This window comes from Myodes glareolus, chromosome 27, assembly GCF_982192425.1.
Source record: "Myodes glareolus chromosome 27, mMyoGla1.1, whole genome shotgun sequence".
NCBI classification, from domain to species: Eukaryota; Metazoa; Chordata; class Mammalia; order Rodentia; family Cricetidae; genus Myodes; species Myodes glareolus.
Window position 1 is genome coordinate 11,900,581 of NC_142052.1, and position 19,607 is coordinate 11,920,187.

The 19,607-nt window shown below is 40.2% G+C and overlaps 1 protein-coding gene across 4 annotated transcripts in view; it reads left to right on the top strand.

Moving 5' to 3' along the window:
* Rundc3b (RUN domain containing 3B) overlaps positions 1-19,607 on the top strand; it is a 151,218-nt gene that overhangs the window by 127,848 nt on the left and 3,763 nt on the right. For 2 of the 4 annotated variants that reach the window (XM_048433599.3, XM_048433597.3), the window contains 2 exons: positions 4,731-4,877; positions 17,742-17,863. In XM_048433599.3, coding sequence (XP_048289556.3) covers positions 4,731-4,877; positions 17,742-17,863 — 269 coding nt within the window. The remainder of the gene's footprint in view (positions 1-4,730; positions 4,878-17,741; positions 17,864-19,607) is intronic. The other 2 variants (XM_048433598.3, XM_048433600.3) reach the window with 2 other exon arrangements.

Sequence of the window (19,607 nt, forward strand, 5' to 3'; positions counted from 1 at the left end):
AATACCTGAAATGGTAATTTGTCAAGAACACAGTTCTAGAGTCAGGAAGTCTAAAAGCATGGCACCAGCATGTAATAAAGGTCCTTCTTATGCTGTCATTTCACAGTAGAAGACAGAAGGACGCAGGAAGGACAAGTAAGATGTCTCAGTCCTACCACAAGGATTAGTCCATGTGTGGATTAAGTGGCACTATATATCAGTCTGTGACTGGAACACCTCCCATGAGCATCATGTACAACACTTTGCCTTTGGAAGTAAGTTTCCAGTAAATGCTTCTGGATGGATGCATTCAAACGGTAGCCAGTCCTGGTGTAATTTGAGATTCACCTTTAAAACTTACACCTGTGTAACATGACAGGCCTGCTTGTTGGGGTATCTGTCCTGCCCAGTACCCCACAGCCGGCAAGCCCCAAAGAAAATCACACACAAGACTCCATAAGATTATAAACTGGCCCATTAGCTCAGGCTTCTTGTTAGCTCTTATAGCTTATATTAACCCATTATTCTCATCTATGTTAGCACATGTCTCAGTAGCTTTCTCAGCTGGGCAGGTTACATCCTGCCTCTTTGGTGGTCTGCTCAGGAGTGGCAGAGGGAGCTTCCTGCTTCCCAGAATTCTCCTGTTCTCATTGCATCACCTCTACTTCCCGTCGGGTTTTCCCGCCTATACTTCCTGCCTGGCCAGTCAGCATTTATTTAAAATATGATTAACAGATTACAGACAATTCTCCCGCACCACACCTGGGCTTCCATGAAGCAAGTGTTTTGCCTTATCAGAATTGAAGATTGTTTCATGTTGCTGGGCACTTGGTGGTACACTTTAATCCCAGCACTCAGGAGGCAGAGGCAGGTGGATCTCTTTTTTTGAGACCATCCTGATCTACAAAGCAAGTTCCTAGACAGCCAAGGCTACACTGAGAAACCCTGTCTCAGAAAAACAAAAACAAACAAATATTATTGCATGTCTTGGACCTTTTGAACTTTTTATGAATACTTGAAACCACAGATGTTAACTCCCTTAATGCAAAGGATCATAAGCTTTATGTATAGTATTTATCCACCAGATACAAGTATGAGGTCATCATGAGCACAAGAAATGAGCAAAGTAAAGGAGAGCAGATGACCCTTCTTAGAATGCGTCGGACGTCTGAGAATTTCCATGGGAGAATCAGAAAGGGAAGTCAATCTTGAGGAATGGGTAGAATTTGGATTTATAAAAAGATTTTTTTCACTTACATATAATATGTGTGTGTGTGTGTGTGTGTCTGTCTGTCTGTCTGTCTGTCTGTGGGAGTGTATGCCACATAGGTATATTGCCCTCAGAAGCCAGAAACGGGCATTGTATCCCCTGGAGCTAGAGTTACAGGTGGCTGTGAGGCACCCACGTGGGTACTGAGGCTTTAGCATCAGACGTGTCGGAATACGGTTAAGCTTGATGGAACTAATCTAGCTTAAAATCCATATCACAGAGTTCTTTCTTTAGTGATCTTTTAGGGAAATAATGGGATTGTTTAGTTTGGAAGTGGCTGTAATTGATTCATGGCTACAATAAAATTTAATCTTTAATCTTTTAATCTTTGTATTCATTAAGACTGAATTATGTTGTTTTGAGGGATAACATTCCTGAATAATTCCTATTAAAACTCAAACTCAAAGGAGCTTATGTTAATTTAGAGATAAATACCACAGAAAAGTTTTCAAATGGAGCTGATAATATATTATTGTTACTTAGTCTATTAAAATTTTTCTTTATTGAACCTTTCTGTAGAACCTTAGTGTGAGTGATAATTTATTTCCATCACAATGAATGTTTCCACATTTAAATTAGCCAATTAGGTTCAACACTAGTTAGCGTTCTCAATAAAATATGAAATAATGCATATTTATCTCTTGTCACTGATTGAACATGATGAATGATTATTTAATAATTTAAGGTAAAATCGATTTTAGGCTGAGCACAAATAAGAAAAATGCTCTTGTTTTTACTGACCTCTATTGAGTTACTTTGCATAGGTCTTGCTATAAATTTGCTATAATTTTTAAGGGAAATAATGGGATTGTTCAGTTTGGAAGCAACTGTAATTGATTCATGGCTACAATAAAATTTGCTGGGAAACTGCTCGATGTTCACAGGACAGAACGGAGAAGGAGGTCTGGGGAGAGGTGGGCTGCTCGCCGTTCACAGGATAGAACGGAGGAGGAGGTCTGGGGAGAGGTGGGCTGCTCGCTGTTCACAGGACAGAACGGAGAAGGAGGTCTGGGGAGAGGTGGGCTGCTCGCCGTTCACAGGACAGAACGGAGGAGGAGGTCTGGGGAGAGGTGGGCTGAAAGTAGGAGCTGTGGAGAGTTCTCCGCTGATCTTGATCAAGGCCCCACTGCTTGTCAGTCATATTAGACTCTGGTCAAGATCTAAAATACAGACTGGAATTTTTAACCTATCAACTCATTTGGCTGCTCTGTGGTGTCCCTGATAATGGAAGGCTAGCTTCAGTTTCCTGTGGAATTCTCCAGGGATCGATCTGTTCCATAGGGTAGGACAAGTGCCAGGGTTTCCTATTTGCACATGGCCCATAGAAAGTAGGTACGCCCTGAACCAAAACTATGGCTGTTTCACACACTGAAGTCTCTGAGCTCGTTTCAAAGGACCGAGCAGCTGTGCATAGAAATGTTATCTTCGGGATTTCTAAAGACAAGGCTCTGAACATAATACTGAGGACCACCGAGATGGCGCAGTTGGTGAAGGCACTTGTTGCCAAACTTGATGTCCTTAGTTTATTTCCCACAACCCGCATGGTGGAAGCAGAGAACAGCTCCTGTAGGTATCCTTATACCCCTGTGTACCAGTGCACTAAATAAATAAATAGATTTAGCATAATTCCTCAATTTGGTTTAGGCAGAAGTGCTCTCTGGACAGTTGTTGTATTGTTATGTTTGTGGCAGCACGTCTGCTGCATGAGGTCTGAGGCTGCTTCACTCTATAAAGGACACTGCGTTATGGCCTGGAAGTTGTGATGTTACCACCCCTTGGCACGCCCTGCCGGTGTCGGTTATTCAGAGCTACTCCATTGCACGTCTCACATGCAATTGCCTGAGATCCACTCCTGACATTCAAGTTGAGTTTTCCATTGGTTTTCACTAGAAACCTCCAATGGAGCAAATACATAATAGAGAAACATCTACTAGAAAAAAAAAAAACAAAATAATGCGATGTATTGTGGTAGATTTTCAGGCCAGTAATTCCTTATTTCTTTTTCTAACAATCCTAGGATTTCTATAAATTTTTATTTGCAATAAGTAAACAATTTTAAAACTTCCTGAAAGCCTTTTAAATGAGTTTTACTTTTGTTTTTTTCCAGAGAAAGGACTTGTGGCAGCTGCCCAGAGTATCTTAGTAAGATTCATTCTCACCAACTTCTTAGCTTAATGAGACAAGATCTAGTGTTTGTATTAGGTGGTGTTTCTTTCTGCATATAGCGACACATATTCTTAAATTCTGAAGTTATTATACACTATGTAAAATCAGAAATATACCCTTGAGCATGTAAACAAGTAAGCTGTAAACGTGGTTATTGTGTAGACCCCTGCTGGCAGTTCATCTTCAGTGCAGGACTGTGCTGCCAGCTACTCACCTCCCCCTCTAGACTCCAGAACGGGACTAGGAGCTGTGGAGGTTAGTAGAAGGCACCCATCACTTCCTGCTCCTGATGGAATGCCTCAGAATCTTAGTACTCAAAAATCATAGGCTCCTGTTTGAGAATGCATGCAGCCAAGATGTTCTACAAGAATTTTAGAGATACAGTAAGACCATTGCTTTTAAATGCTCTTTAATCAGTTCCAATGTTGAGTTAGTCTCATGACAATAGTCAGGTGATTTGTGTTAATTGAAATTTTGCCAAAACTCCAATTCTTTTTCAAGTTGTTCCATTCAGGTAACAATTCTATAACAAGTAAAGAAAAGCATGCTGAAGCATTGCCAGTTGATTATAGCAAGCGTTGCAGATTAATATTGATTTCATTATTTTCATGAAACTATTAATAGTCATTTCTGTCAAAAATGTTACGAGTCTGCAGAGATGGCTGGGCAGTTAGGAGCAGCAGGCGCTGCTCATGCAGAGGACCTGAGTTTAGTTCCCGCCATCCTCATCAGACAGCTCCAGGGGGTCAGAAGGCCTCTTCTGGCTCCAAAGGCACTATATTCGTGTGTACATACCACATGCAGACACACACATACAGACATAGTTAAACATTTAAAAATTAAAAGGGAAAATAAGCAAAGGATAACTTTTAAATAAAAATATTCTTTTAAATATATTGCATGAGTTTTTAATAGTCCTATTTTTTAATTGATTTAACTGATCTTTTTAGTTGAATCAAATTGCTTTCAGTTATCACTCTGAGTTATTAAGCCAGGAGATCCTTAGACGTGGAATCTATATTTTAGCTAGCTTCTGTTATGTCTAGAATACCGTTGCTTTTGATTTAGGTGTAAAGTGCTGATGGGCCCTTTAATTATTTAGCAACTCCTCACTTTATCTTAACCAGCACAGAAAGCCTGAAAATCACGTGCTGCAGGAGATGAAACAGCCGAGGCCCAGGCAGCCTTGGCTGTTTCTGCTCAGTCTATAGACATACCATTTGTAAGTGATTACTCAGGGGCCAGTTAGGCTCCCTGCCATTGAGGGAATAAGAAAGAATAAAGACAAAAGCACTCACCATCTTAATGTTCACAGGACTGTGCTAAAGAATAATGATTTAAGATCAAGACAAGAGCTAACTGCCCACCTCACCAACCAGTGGCCTTCCCCAGGAGCTCTGGATGTCAGTGCTGTTGCCTTGGATACGTTGCTTTCCCGAAAACACAATAAACAGTGGTATGAGTAAGTGTAATATTTTTTTCCAACTAATTACATATTTAGTTGTACCAAAACATGTGGCTATCCACTTTGGCGCCTCGGTTACTTTTCTGAACTTATTATTAGCAAAGATAGGCTCTAGGACTCCTTTGATGAGGCTCCCTTTAGACGCAGGCAGATGTCTGAACATTTGAAACCAAGGCGCCCTGGGGAAGCAGAATATCCGAAGAATTCCTAGGTAATAGTATCGGAGCAGAAGCTCCTCTTCTGTTGTATTTCCGGTCAGTCTTTCGTTGTATCTATGGGTTTGTTTTCATGACGCATTTATTTTTTAAATTTTAGCTTTAGGATATAGTAGCCTGGAATTAATTTTCCAGATTGTTAAAAAATATTCCATCTCCTAAAAGTATAAAGTTACAGTTCTCAGTGGGTCTGAATTTTGCTAATTTTAATCCATCTAATTTTTAGAAGCTATAACAATCACTCTACCTCTGGGCTGAAATTTCTTTGCCCTAATCAGCCTTTTCTTTGGTCAGGATGTGTCAGTATTGAATGGACTGCAAAAATCTCATAATCTACATTTGAAAAATGAAGCTCTATTAACATCTTTTCTATCTTGGTCATTTGTTTTACTGTATTTCTTCTTCATTTAAGTTTCTAACTTTTCTCCCTAACCTTCCCTCCCAGCCCCTTTTATTTTTATCGCTTTCCCTTCTATTTCTCCCTTTTGCTCTTTTTCTATCTCCCTCCTCCTCTCCCTTCTTCTTCCCCACTCTCTTTATCTGCTCTTCTGTGGAGTCCTGAGAAGTCACTGGCCCCACACATTCTCACTTCCGCTTCTTAGGATGCCCTGCGAGCTAGTGAGTTGCCTTGGTTTCTGTTTGTCTGTGTGTCTGTCTAGCACTCATCTAGATTTTCTGCACCTTGCCTAGTTACTCAGACAGACGTGTTTTAGCAGAAGCATGGCTTCCACCTCATTTATTCTCATGATGTTGGGGGTGGTTGTTTTTCAAGGATAGGGTGCAAATTAAATTTGACCTTTTGTTAATTAAAAACAGTACTAGAGACGAGCTCTTTTTTTTGTCTCATTGATTGTTAGACACAAGTAGAGGTGAATAAACTGTTTGTGGAATAAATCAGAACTCTTATCTATTAAATAATATTTTAGTGTGACTCAAGATGTTGGCTTTGGACATTCCATAAACTAGCTAGAGTTCCTTTATATACTTATATAAAAGTTTACAGTAGCCTGGCAATGGTGACACATGCTTTTAATTCCAGCACTTGGGAGGCAGAGACAGGCAGATTTCTGTGACTTTAAGGCCAGCCTGGTCTGTAGAGCTAGTTCCAGGACAGCCATGGCTACAGAGAGAAACCCTGTCTCAAAAAAACAAAACAAGAATGTTTACAGAGCTATAGCCTATGCTGAGTATAACTTTACCTTCCTTGTCATAATGAATTAATAAAAACAATATTTGCATTTCAAATTTATGATTAAAAGCATACTTTATAGAAATATGTAGTATACTTTATATGTAACATGAGAGGCTCTTAAATTTACAGAGATGAGCTGGAGGCATGCTCTGTTGATAGACCACTTGTGGAAATGCAAGGACCTGAGTTTGGATCTTTCTCACCCATATAAAGGCCAGTCAGGTTACATATCTATAATCCTACCACTAGGGAGGCAGAGAACCCACTGGCCACCTGGGTTTGTCTAATCCAAGGACTCCGTGTTCAGTAAAAGACCCTGTCTGAAAATTATGCATGTGAACAGTAGTGCACACACATGGAAACATACATATCTATGTATCGTACACATGTGCTCACTATTGTGACAGGACAGTGGGCAAGCATGAGGACCTCTGTTTGATCCCTAGCTCCTGTGGTTGTGCGTACTTAGTCTGGGGAGGCAGAGTCCGGTGGATCCCTGGGCTCACTGCCCTGGCAGCCCAGCGTAGCTGGGAAGCCTTAGGTCTGTTTTCAGAAAACAAGGTGGACAGCTCCTGTGGAATGTGTCCAAGGTTGGCAACCTTGTGTGTATAGGTGTGATGCTGACACCCACACACATAACCATGAGCATATACATTGGGATTGCGTTAAATCTGCTAAATTAAGACTTTAAAATATCTACATTATTGTGAAAAGGTAAAATATTTTCAACAGAATATGTGTGCTTTTACCTAGTCACATGTCACCTATTGTAGTCAATAAAGAACCCAAAGTGGGCCTGGCATAGCCATGAACCCATACATACACATACAATGGTAGTAATAAATGAAAGTTTAAACTGAAGAACCACAGTGGGGTGTTATTACTAGTTTACATCTGCGTGTGTAATGATGACTTACTTACAAAGCAATGTCGCAGCAGTCCAGGGGATTGCAGTGTTGAAACAAAGGCAGGAGACCAGCCTATCTATTCAGCACAAAGAGTTTATGCTTCTTGACTCACATCAACTGAGGATGTAAAGTACCCTTTTCTAGTATTATCCCATTAACTTGACTTGCCCTCATTATGTGCTTGCTGTTTTTAGATGACCCTGCTATCTAGTGTCAGGTGTGGTACAGTACAGAGGAGTCAGGACCTGGAGTTCAAATGCAGTGATTGTCAATAATCACTCCTCATTGATTTGTAATCAACTTGTAATAATGAATGATGCTTCCTTTCCTTAACTTTCTCTTTCTGTACTTACAATAGTGAACATAATCCCCATCTAACAATCAAGTGCATCATCTGTCACTTAATAACTTCTCAGCAAGTATTAATAGTTGACATGATCTTTTCTTCATTAATCTTCCATGCTGAGGAATGCATACCTATCTCACATTCGAAGATCTGCTTTCTGAATCTTATAGAAAACTGGTTTATCTATAATAGTTCTGAATATGTAATCCCAATTACTTCATTTTTAGAGGTTAAAGTATGGGTTTTCAGGATAGGGAGCGTTCTCTAAATCATGTTTGAAATTAAGGAGACCTTTCCATCGTTGATGAGAATCTACACATTATGGAGGGAATGGCTGGTTCTCTTTTAATAAACATTATCAGCTCTCTTGATAGCTGGCCCTACAGTTGAGTAGTTTTGGTGTTGACTTTCTCCTGGAAAGGATATACATGCCTGGAGATTATTCTACCAACTAGCCTAAGTTGTATTCAATAGGAAAGTTTCATAAGCAAGCTTGGGTCAAGTTGGGGCTTCAACAACACTTATTTGAGCTACCAGCAAATGTGTGAATTAGGCAGCACTAGGACCAAGTTCAGAGAACCCCCACCCAACAGCAGAAGCAGTGGCTTTCATAAAGGATTGACTGACAGAAAACACAGTAGAAATAGGATCTGAGTGGTTCTGGCTACACAATGAAACTCCCTTGAACGCAGAGGGAAGAGGGATTGGTCTCGTTTGCGGGTGATATGACAAGGGGCCCTTTGGGATTGGCTGACACTTGGATCGTTGTTACTAAATAGTATAGGCCTGAGTTTGGTTTCAGTTTGATTACGAAACTGGCTATTACAATTTGTAGAAACCAAAAGAAAATGGTGGTACCGTTTGTGTGCATGTGTCTGTGTGAGGGTGCCAGATCCCCAGTAACTGGAGTTACAGCTGTGAGATGCCACATGGAGGCTGGGAATTGAACCTGGGTCCTCTGAAAGAGCAGTCAATACTCTTAACTGATGAGCCTTCTCTCCAGCCCCAACAATTTATTCTTTAAATATATCCCAACAAAAAGCAAGAATTAGAAATAACTACTGTGTTTCCATGTGCATATGCATGCCTGTGAATATCCCGCACATAACTTTTTCTTCATTCTTCTCTCATACAATATGTCCCGACCACAGCCTTCCCTTCTCCACACCTCCACTCTCCCCCAATTCACTCATTGCTCCTCTGTTTCCCATTAGAATAAAGCAGGCTTCCCAGGGATATCAAGTGACCTCGGCATAAGATGCAGTAAAACTAAACACATAACCTCATTACTAAGGATGAACAAGGAAACCCAGTATGAGGAAAAGGGTCCCAAAGGCAGGCAAAAGAGTCAGAAATATCTCTCCCCCACTGTTAGGAGTCCCACAAACCCTCAATATAAACTGGGTGGTAGTGGTGCACATCTTTAATCCCAGCACTTGGGAGGCGGAAGCAGGTGATCTCTGTGAGCTCAAGGCCGGGGTGATCTGGAATAGAGTGAGTTCCAGAATAGCCAGTACTACACAGAGAACTCTTGTCTCAAAAAAAAAAAACACACAAAAAGACAAAGCTAAACAAGCACAATATGTACAAAGGACCTAGCATAGACCCATGCAGACTCTGTGATTGTCACTTCAGTTTGTGGGCCGCTATGAGCCTGCTTACTTGATGTCTGTGGGCCTTATTCTTGTGGTGTCCTCTACCTCTCGGGCTCCTACAGTCCTTCTTCTCTCTCTCCTGCAGGGTTTCCCAAGCTCACCTAATGTTTGTCTGTGGGTCTCTGCATCTGTTCCGTTTAACTGCTGGAGGAAGCCTCTCTGATGATAATTGGGCTAGGCACCCATCTGTGAGTTGTAAGCAGAGACAACACTTCATTTCCCTATTGCCCAGATCTGAATAATCACACAGGAACTATATTAATTATAACACTGTTTGGTCAATGGCTCAGGCATATTCCTAGCTACATCTTAACATCTTAAATTAACTCATTTCTTTTAATCTATGTATTGTCAAAAGGCTGTGGCTTACCGGTAATGATCTGACATCTTTCTCCTTTGGCAGCTGCGTGGTGTCTCCTTCAATTCCGCCTATTCTCTCTCTATCTCTGTTAAGAATTCCCTTCTGGCTTTACTCTGCTAAGCCATTTGGCCAAAAAAACTTTATTCATTAACCAATAAAAGCAACACATATACAGAAGAACATCCTACATCATCTTTTTCTGTCTAAATAAAAAGAAAGGTTTTAACTTTAACATAGTAAAATTACATATAACAAAACAGTTATCAAGAAAGAATCATAATTGCAATATTTAGTTCATTTACATTTAGCAAATTAAGGAAAATATTGTATCACCTATCCTATCTTTGCTAGTCTAAAGTTTTATACCTAATTTATTTTTTATCATAACTAAGGAAAATTATAATTATAACTGTCTGTCTTCAACTCCATTAAAGACCCCGGAAGGAGATAATATTACCTAAATAAATAAGAAGTACATTGTAAGCAACTTGCAAAGTTCTAGAAATGACAGAGACATCTTGCTGTGTGAACAGTCACACAAAGTTCTTCTGTAATATTGGGGCATCCATCTTCAACCTATAGACCCATAACATCTGGCAGACTTTTTAGTGACGCAAGAAACTTGAAGATCTATTCTGCCTTGTACTGACAAAATTCATCAGTTGCTTACTTTTGTGTCCTGCAGGATTTCTGGCAGTTTCTTTTGTGAAGCAGGAACCTTGAAGGACCATCCCATCTTGTAGGTCCTGCATGTCCAGTTCATACATCATACCATCAAGCAGTGGGCAAGAGCTTTTTCTTGCCCAGATGACTAGCTTTGTCATGTTGAAGGCAAATTCCATAACGAGCTTCTTTGATGCCCGTCAACCTCTCTGAAGTAATTGGTGCTGCCAACAGCAGAAATGTCTCATTGTCAATCTCAGTTCCTAAAACCTTTTAAATGCCATATTCTGTAGGTTTTTGAAGTGCTGAAGATTATCTGTCTAACTGAAATATATCTCTGTATAACTAGAAAACCTAACTAACATGACAGAAAGTTTGATTATAGATGACTGTTTATTAGTCTATATTTTAAATTATAAAGTACATTTTTAAATGAGCTGCATAAACATAATACTTTAAACAAGGTTTTATATATATATATATATATATATATATATATATATAAACAAAATTGACCTTGAATTTGTATCAATAGAATAAAAACTATACCAATACCAATGTATTCACTTCTACATCATATCCCCCATTTTTTGGAAAGAGATTGACTGTGACCATTAATCATTTATCCCCAACCAATTTTAAATGAAAATAAACATTTATAAACAATCATTTTTGGGAATTTGAGTGTAGTTTTTCTCCAAACCACTTCCTACTGTTGGTTGGGCAAAGTATTTTTGGGGTTTATGAAGGCCTCTCAGGTGGTCTTGTTCCATCAAACCACATTAGCCTGGCAGGAATCCACAGGTTTCCATCCTTTCAGAATCTCTTTTCCATAGCAAGATATCTTTAGACTCAAATTTTGAAGTCAAGGTACCTTTTAAATATATATGGTTGTTTAGCTTAGCAGTCCCCAGAATCAAATTGTCTTTTTGTGGTCAAAAATTTTAAAAAAAGACACAATATAATATACATAATTCAGACCCTCCCTGCATATTTTCCATCTTATTATGGCCCATGATGATTTTTTGTTTTACTTTTTTTCTTTAAGAACCTCAGTTTAATATCCTTAAATTTTTTTTATCTATGACTCTGTCTAAATTTTATCCTCTCTATATTAAGCCCATGCACCTTTATTAAACTTACTGTGACCTGTTAGAGGCCTTTTTGTCTGAATCTACCTTTACTGTGAATCTGTAACCCTCTTCTGTCCAGGAACACTTTTTTAAAAATGCTAAGCGGATGTGGCTAGGATTAATACTACAGCTTTGCCTTTTGGCTCTGTCCTGTGCAACATGGCAGAGGTATGTTTACCACCTTTGCAAGCCATGTTCTCCACTCCAGCTCCAGGGACACAGTGGGGTTGCAGTCTGTGTTACTATTAAGCAACTAGTAGCATGTTAATCACAAACCCCATTTAAATGCTCCATAGCAGGACCTCCTGAAAGAGCCAAAGCCATTTGTGCCACCAACATAAACCAGGAAGCTCTCTCTCAAAGAAGTCATTGCTCAGCCATGCAACTGTCAACCACATTCAGAGGGACTAGTTTGGTCCTGTGCTTGTTCCTTTCCAGTCCGGCTGGAGTTGAAAAGCTCCCATTAGCTCAAGTAGACTGTTTCAGTGGGTGTACCCATCATGGTCTTGACCTCTTGCTCACATTCTCATTCCTCCCACTCTTCAACTGGACATCGGGAGCTCAGTCCAGTGCTCCAATGCAGGTCTCTGCCTCTGTTTCCATCAGCTGCTGGGTGAAGGTTCTATGGTGATATTTATGATATTCATCAGTCTGATTACAGGGCAAGTCAAGATTGGGCCCCCTCTCCTCTATTGCTTAGGTTCTTAGCTGGGGTCATCCTTGTGGATTCCTGAGAATTTCTCTAGAGCCAGGTTTCTTGCTAACCCCATAATGGCTCCCTTAATCAAGATATCTCTTTCCTTGCTCTCATCTTTGTCCTTCCTCCTTCTTGACTATCCCATTCCCTCAAGTTCTCCTCCCCTTTCCCTTCTCTCCTCCTCTTCCCTTTTTACTCTCCCTTCTCCTCCCTACCCCCATAGTCCTAAACTTGCAGTGGCACCAGGATTTATTCCTACTGCATATACTGGCTTTTGGAGAACCTATTCTCTTTGGATGATACCAGCCTATATATGGTAGGGAGGGCCTTAGACCTTCCCCAAAGCAATGTGCTTTACCCTCTCTGAGGATTGGATGGAGGTGAGGTGGGAGGGTATGTGGAGGAAATGGGAAGAGGGGTGGGAGTTGGAACTTTGATTGGTATGTATAATGAAAAAAGATAGTTTGTTTTCTTTTTTAAAAAAAAACTTTTAAAAAATTTAAAAAGTAGTCATGCCTCTGCTCACTGCCAAAAAACAGAGCCTCTCTGAAAAACTGCAACTACCAAGAAGCTGCAATTGACTGCTGTTTTTGTGGGTCTAGAAGTGTTTTTGTTAAAGCTTTTTTAGGCTTTATATGGCTGTGCATTGCCCCATGTGGGGTGCCTTTATGTAAGTGGAGTCTGTGCTTTTGTATCCCAGCCTCCCAGACCTGAATAATCACACAGAAACTATATTATTTACAACACTGCTTGGACAATGGCTCAGACATATTTCTAGCTAGCTCTTTTGTCTTAAATTAACCCATTTCTATTCATCTATGTATTATCACAAGGCTGTAGCTTACTGGTAATGTTCTAGTATCTTCCTCCTTCGACAGCTACCTGGCATCTCCTTTGACTCTGTCTATTCTCTCTCTCTCTCTCTCTCTCTCTCTCTCTCTCTCTCTCTCTCTCTCTCTGCCTCTCTATCTATCTCTGTTTAGATATTTTCCATCTGGTTTTACTCTGCTAAGCCATTGGCCAAAACAACTTTATTCATTAACCAATAAAAGCAACACGTAATATACAAAAGGACATCCCATATTGTCCAGTGTAGCAGAATATCATTAGGAATCCTCCACCCCACACCTCTTTGGCCAGTCGTGTTTAGTTCTACCTAGGCGTCAAGGCCATCCAACTTCTGGTTCTTGGCCATCTACGCAGTGTGGGGCATGAGCTTTCTCCCCTGGTGTGGGCCTCAAGGTAGACCAGTCTAGCCAGCTCTGAACCACCATTGCCCCAGCACATGCTACAGCCAGGACAGATCGTAGGTGGAAGGTTTTCCCAGTCCCACCGCTGGAACTCTCGCCTGGCTGCAGTGGATGTCTGGTGCAGGCTCTGTACCCACATTACTAGGGTCACACTCATAGATTCCAGGGAGTTTCCACTGAACTAAGTTTCCATATCTTCCCCCATATGCCCTGCAATTTCAGTCATCTCTCTCTCTCTGTACTCTCTACTTCTCTCCCTCTCTCCTCCACCTCATCCCTCTTGTTCCTGTCTCCAGCTGCCTCCAGTCCACCCACATAATCTATTCTGTCTCCCTTCTCAGAGAGATCTGTCCATCCCCCAGAGCCCTCCTTGTTACTTAACGTCTCTGGGTCTGTGGGTTGTAGCAATCCTGCACATGATTTCTCTTCTCCCTGTGGATAATACTTCCCTCTGTATTACACAGTGTGCTGTCCAGTGACTACCAGATAACACAGATTACTTACTTTAAAATATCCTTTGGTAAATATAATATAAAAGGTATACCAATTGTTTCTAATCATTGACTGAGAGATTACCCATGACATAAGACACCATTCTTTTGTTTTGGTTTGGTTTTTTGAGACAGGTTTTCTTTGTGTAGTCCTGGCTATCCTGGAACTTGCTCCATAGACCAGGTTGGCCTTGAACTCACAGAGATCCTCCTGTCTCTGCCTACTGAGTGCTGGGATTAAAGATGTGTGCCACCATTGCCCAACATGACTCTATTCTTACCAATTTAAATTACATTTAGCCATGTAATAACGTGTATTAAACTACAAGTTCTTGTGTTACAGAAGCTGTGCTTCTTGCTGCCTTGGATTCTTTTTTATGACCTTAAACTACTTACATTTTAAAAATTCTGTTCTGAGAAACAGTAATATGTATCAGTTTATGTGTCCCGCTGGATACATTTAAATCTCCTGATGCTAGTGAATTAAAATATTCAGGACTTAACTCTGGCCTCTTAATGGCAGAACTCCCATAGATAGTTTACTACAAACCTACAAATGTTTAAGAGAATGAGTCTTTTTAGAAATTGGGTAGGAACATATAATCTAAACATAATTCATCATCTGAAGCCGAGATCTTCCTGCTGGTGGGTTTACACTTGTCTTCAGTAAGAAGGTAGAGTATACAGTAAGGTACTGCTATTAATATCTTATGAATAAAGGTTTAATGTCAGGGTGGAAGTATTTGTTGTTGTTTAAAGCATCATTGTTTCCAAATTCTGTTTCTATATTCATTTCCCTTGATGAAGTAGCAACGGTCAACTCAAGGATTGGCACTAACTGGGAAAAGCTAAAGGAGTCCCAGCATGAGTCCCTCTGACTTCAGCTTTGGGGGACGCTCATCTGCCTTTGTTATAATGGCATCCTTCACAGTTCCCTCCCTCCGGCAAGCAGCAGGCCTGTTGACGGTTGTGAACAGTGCTGCCAACTCTGTTATGGTACTCAGTACATTCCCGCCTTTTGTTTTGAAATGTTTCTGTACACAAACTTTAAATTAAAAATATTTACACATTCCTTAGCACGAAAATAGTGTCAGAAACTCATCTTGAGCCACCAGTCCAAAAGCAAGACTTCTGCGTGTTAAGCATAGAAAATAATTTGTAAAGAAATGTTTTAAATTACTTATTAGAATCCAGTATCTGGGCCAGAAAAATGGCTTAGTGGATAAGAGTTCAGGGTCTGTGAGCATGAGGGCCTGGGTTCAAATCCCCAGCACCCATGTGGAAGAGCCTGACATGGCTGCTTGTAGCAGAGATGGGGGGGGCGGCGCCAGCTCACAGAAAATGACACAGAGACTTACATTAATTATGAAGGTGCAGTTGATGGCCTAGACTTGTTTCTAACTAACTCATAAGTAATTAGTCCCTGTCCATTCATTCATTTTCTGTCTCATGGCTTTATTACCTTATTTCCATATTGCCCATCTTATTTGCTCTATGTCTCCTGGCATCTCCACCCTTCTTCTTCCATTTCTGTGCCTGGAAATCCTGCCTTACTATTGACCACTCAACTTTTTATCAAACCAATCACGGTGACACATCTTCACACAGTGAAAAAGAATATTCTCTGACAACTGCTTGTCTCTGTAACCCCAAGCAGAGGGTGAGGCTGGATCTCAAGAGTGAGCTTCGCTGAAACAGCAAGCCTGCATGTCAGGGAGCAGCCTCACCTCAAGTAATATGGAGAGGCCAATAGAAGAACACAGGTGAAGGCCTGCTCTGGTGTGTGCATGTGCACAGGTGTAGGCACACAGACCCCCACATTCTTACCCTCCTCTATAACTAAAACAGTGTGACTTTAATGAACGTCAAGTGAAATTTACTGGGACAGAATAATTAAATACAGTTCTCAGCAAGCGAAACTGCTCTCTGAGAAGAGACCTTCTAATAACCTAGGGTGGCCGGTCCTTCCTATGATGCCAGAGTGGAGGTGGAGGAGCTGGAGGAACAGTTAGCTGCAAGGCCAAATGGCCAGTTTACTCTGTGTGTGACCCTGGTTCCTAGATATATGTTTATATGTGTACATATAAACTATATATGATTTTATATGTGTGCATATGGCAATACATGTAACATAATATACATTTAATTTAAACGTGTAGCCCTGTATTTTAACATGTACCAAGTGCTTTGTAAATATTGGGTATCACTTTATTGTGTAACTTGTAGCTTACAAATGCTTATAAACTTGTAGCTTCTCTATCAGAAGTTTCCCAGTTTAAAATTATAATTAAGGACTTTTGTACACAAAACATTTAAGAAGTCATCGTACTATAAATTGAGAACACTGTACTGTAAGTTAGTAAAGAGATTTTGCTATTTCATTCTTCTTTTTTGAGAGAGAAAGAGGAAAAAATGGATTCCTCATAAATGTATTCCATTACTATGTCAGCCTATAAAGTTTGATCTTAATAAGATTGATGGGAAATAAATACAAAACCAATTTATAGTAATTATTATTTTTAGTAGATTTATTGGTTGTTATCATTAATGTAATTTGTGTTCAAGTTCTTATTAGCATGCAATCTACTTTTCGTCAAGGAATACTTTTCTATTTCCTCCTCATCTAGTTAAGAGCCCTAACTAGCATCAGATAGTATCTGGACTTAAACATTCCAAACGTTTTTCCTTGAGACAGGGTCTCACTGTGTTGTTCTGGGTGGCCTGGAACCTGCTGTATAGTCTAGGGTGGCCTTGAACACACAGAGATCCATTTGTTCTGCCTCCCAAGTGCTCAGATTAAAGGTGTGTGCCACCATACCCAGCTTCAGAACACCTTTAGTATATGTACCTTTGCCAGCTCTGTGGCCACGTCTGCTTATGACAACTATTAAAAGAGGTCATTTGATTCATATGTGCTTTCCTGTAAATATTTTTTTTTTTTTCCTTCTGCAGAACAGCTTTTAATGCTTCTTGAGAGTGAGAGCATAAGCCAATCCTGTAAATATTATAATAAAAATATTTATTTGTGGATTTTACATAGGATCTGACTGTTGTATGAAAGACATTCAGCTTGAAAAACCTTTTCTTAGCCCACTTGTATTGGTGATAATTCTGATTTTACGTGGGCTACAAAGGACACCAAACCTGATTTTATCTTTATTGGCCTTGTACTGAAAGCTAAATTTGAGGAAAGGCTAATAATAATCATTCACTAACTTTTGATTTCTAACTGGAATATGCTCTGATATAATTAATTTCTAAGTAATTAGCCTAATACAAAAGGGTCTTAAAACAGAGAGAGATTAATTGTCTTGATGGTATATTAATACAATAGCTATTTATTAGTCAGCATTTTTAACTTTTAAATTGCAGGAGTGTACAATAATTATTTTGTTGTAGAATAGCTATTTGAAGGCACTGAAAAATCCTGAAGCACTTGAAATGATAGGACATTATTAAATTATGCTATTTGTTTCTTTTGTTTTGTTGCTTGTTTTGGTTTTGAGACTGCATTTCTCTGGCTGTCCTGGAACTCGCTCTGTAGACCAGGCGAGCCTTGAACCCAGCTACCTCTGCCTCCCAAGTGCTTGAATTAAAGACGTGCACCACCACTGCCTGGTCCCATTTGTTTCTTTATTGGTAGTATTACTTAGATTAGAAGTTCCTATTTTAACTGCCTGGATAATGGATAATTAATTTCATAATGTTAATTTGCTTGGGAAATTATTGTTCTTTTCTGTTTTTCAATGAACAAAATAAATAAGCTTCCAAAGTAGATAGGGAGAAAAAATATAATGGAAATCACACAGAATCCATGATGAAGGCAGAGTTTAGGGAAGATGTTGTGAGGAAATGAGTTACGACTTTAAGACATGACACCGTTGAGGACAGTCATAAGGTATGCTCTGTAGTGAAAAGAAATTTCAATAGTTTTTTGTCCTTATTTTCAGTAAGAGTTACCAAAGCCTTGACCAGCTGTCCGCAGAAGTTAGCCTTTCTCAGGCCTCGCTGGATCCCAGCCACTCCCAAGACGGAGATGGGAAACAGGACTCACTGAATTTCATTGGTGAAGGTAAGTGCGCTGGCTAATTTTAAGTCAGCCTGATGCAAGCTAAGATCATTTGAGTTTTAACTCAACTTGACCCAAGCTAAAGTCATTTGAGAGGAAAGAATTGCAATTAGGAAAATGCCTCCATAAATTTGGGCTGCAGGTAAGCCCGTAGGGCATTTTCTTAACTGGTGGTTGATGCAGGAGGGTGCACCCCATGGTGGTGCCTTACCTAGGTTGCTGGTCCTGGGTTCTACAGGAAGGTGGGCTGAACAAGCCATGGGAGCAAGCCAGTAAGCAGCGACCCTTTGTTGCCTGTTTGGAGTTCCTGCCCAGACTTCCTTAGTGATGAACTAGGATGTGGAAGTGTCAGCCAAACAAACCCTTTCCTCCCAATTTGCTTTTGGTCACAGTGTTTCATGCTGCAGTAGTCACCCTAACTAAGGCAGGAAGGAAATGACTTTGGTATTTGCGAGTAGATTAACATAATTGGTCTTTGAGAACAAAGTGTTCTTCTGTAGCCCACGCCAGCCTTAAACCTGGAGTCTTTTTGACTCTGCCTCTGGTGTCTGGGGTTTACAAATATGTCCCAATCATACACATATGCAAATCATTAAATATAATTAAAATGTATTTATTCTTAGTAAATTGTGCTCATTGACAATTTCATACATGTTTTAATACGTTTTGGTTACCCCTTCAGTCTCTCATTTCCCTCTCATACCTGCAGGCCCCTCCTCTTCCTTACACATATTTGCCTCATATTCATTACTGTTGTTCTGTGTCTCGCAGAGTTTAAGTAGGGCTGCCTGTGTGACCCTGTGGGTATAACGACCCGTCAGAGCCCTGTATGCTCCCCAGGCTCTCTATAACTGGAAGCTCTGGCCCCGCTCTTCCCCCTGAATCCATTATGTCACCAAAGATCAGCAGTAGGTGGTAGGGCCCTGGGAGCTTCTGCCTTTCCATGGCTGACTGTGCGGGTCCCACCTTGTGTGGACCCAGTGCTGGTAGACACATTTGCTCAGGGTCGCTCACAGGGTTGCTGTGACCATGTTGTGACTAGAAGTTGGCATTTCACAGGCCTTCTCAGAATGCCAAAGAACCTGTTAGGCTTGGGAGCCTTTCCAGTGTATAAAGGTTCTTATACACTGCCTGCTCCCCCTTCTGCAAATGTCACTTGACCTTAAATGGTATAAATGTCTTAATCAGGGCTGAGCCCTTAATTATTTTTTATTCTCAACATCTCTGCATTTCTTCCATTCACCACGAGGAGAGTTGCTGTCATTAAGCCTGAGAATAGCCTTTGTCTAGTCTGTCCTGAGTGGGTTACCATGATAAAAAGAAAAAAAAATTTTTTTTTTGCTTTTTGTTTTTCAAGACAGAGTTTCTCTGTATAACAGCTCTGGCTGTCCTGGAACTTGCTCTGTAGACAAGGCTGGCCTCGAGCTCACAGAAATCAGCCTACCTCTACCTTCTAAGTGATAGAATTGAAGGCCTGCACCGCCACTGCCTGGCTTATGTTTTAAAAAAAAAATTAACTGTGTATTTTCTTATTTTGTTAAATTTACTTCTAAGTATTCCATTCTTTTGGATTATGTTTTAAATCAAATTTTTTTCTCAATTTCTTTTTTCAGACTTTATAATTGCTTCTTTTAGATTTTAAGCATACATTTCCCCCATCTACCTGCAAAAAATAATAAAAGTGACTTTGGTTGCTCATAGTATTCTCAGAATATTTTATTTTATTTATCCATTTATGTATTATGTG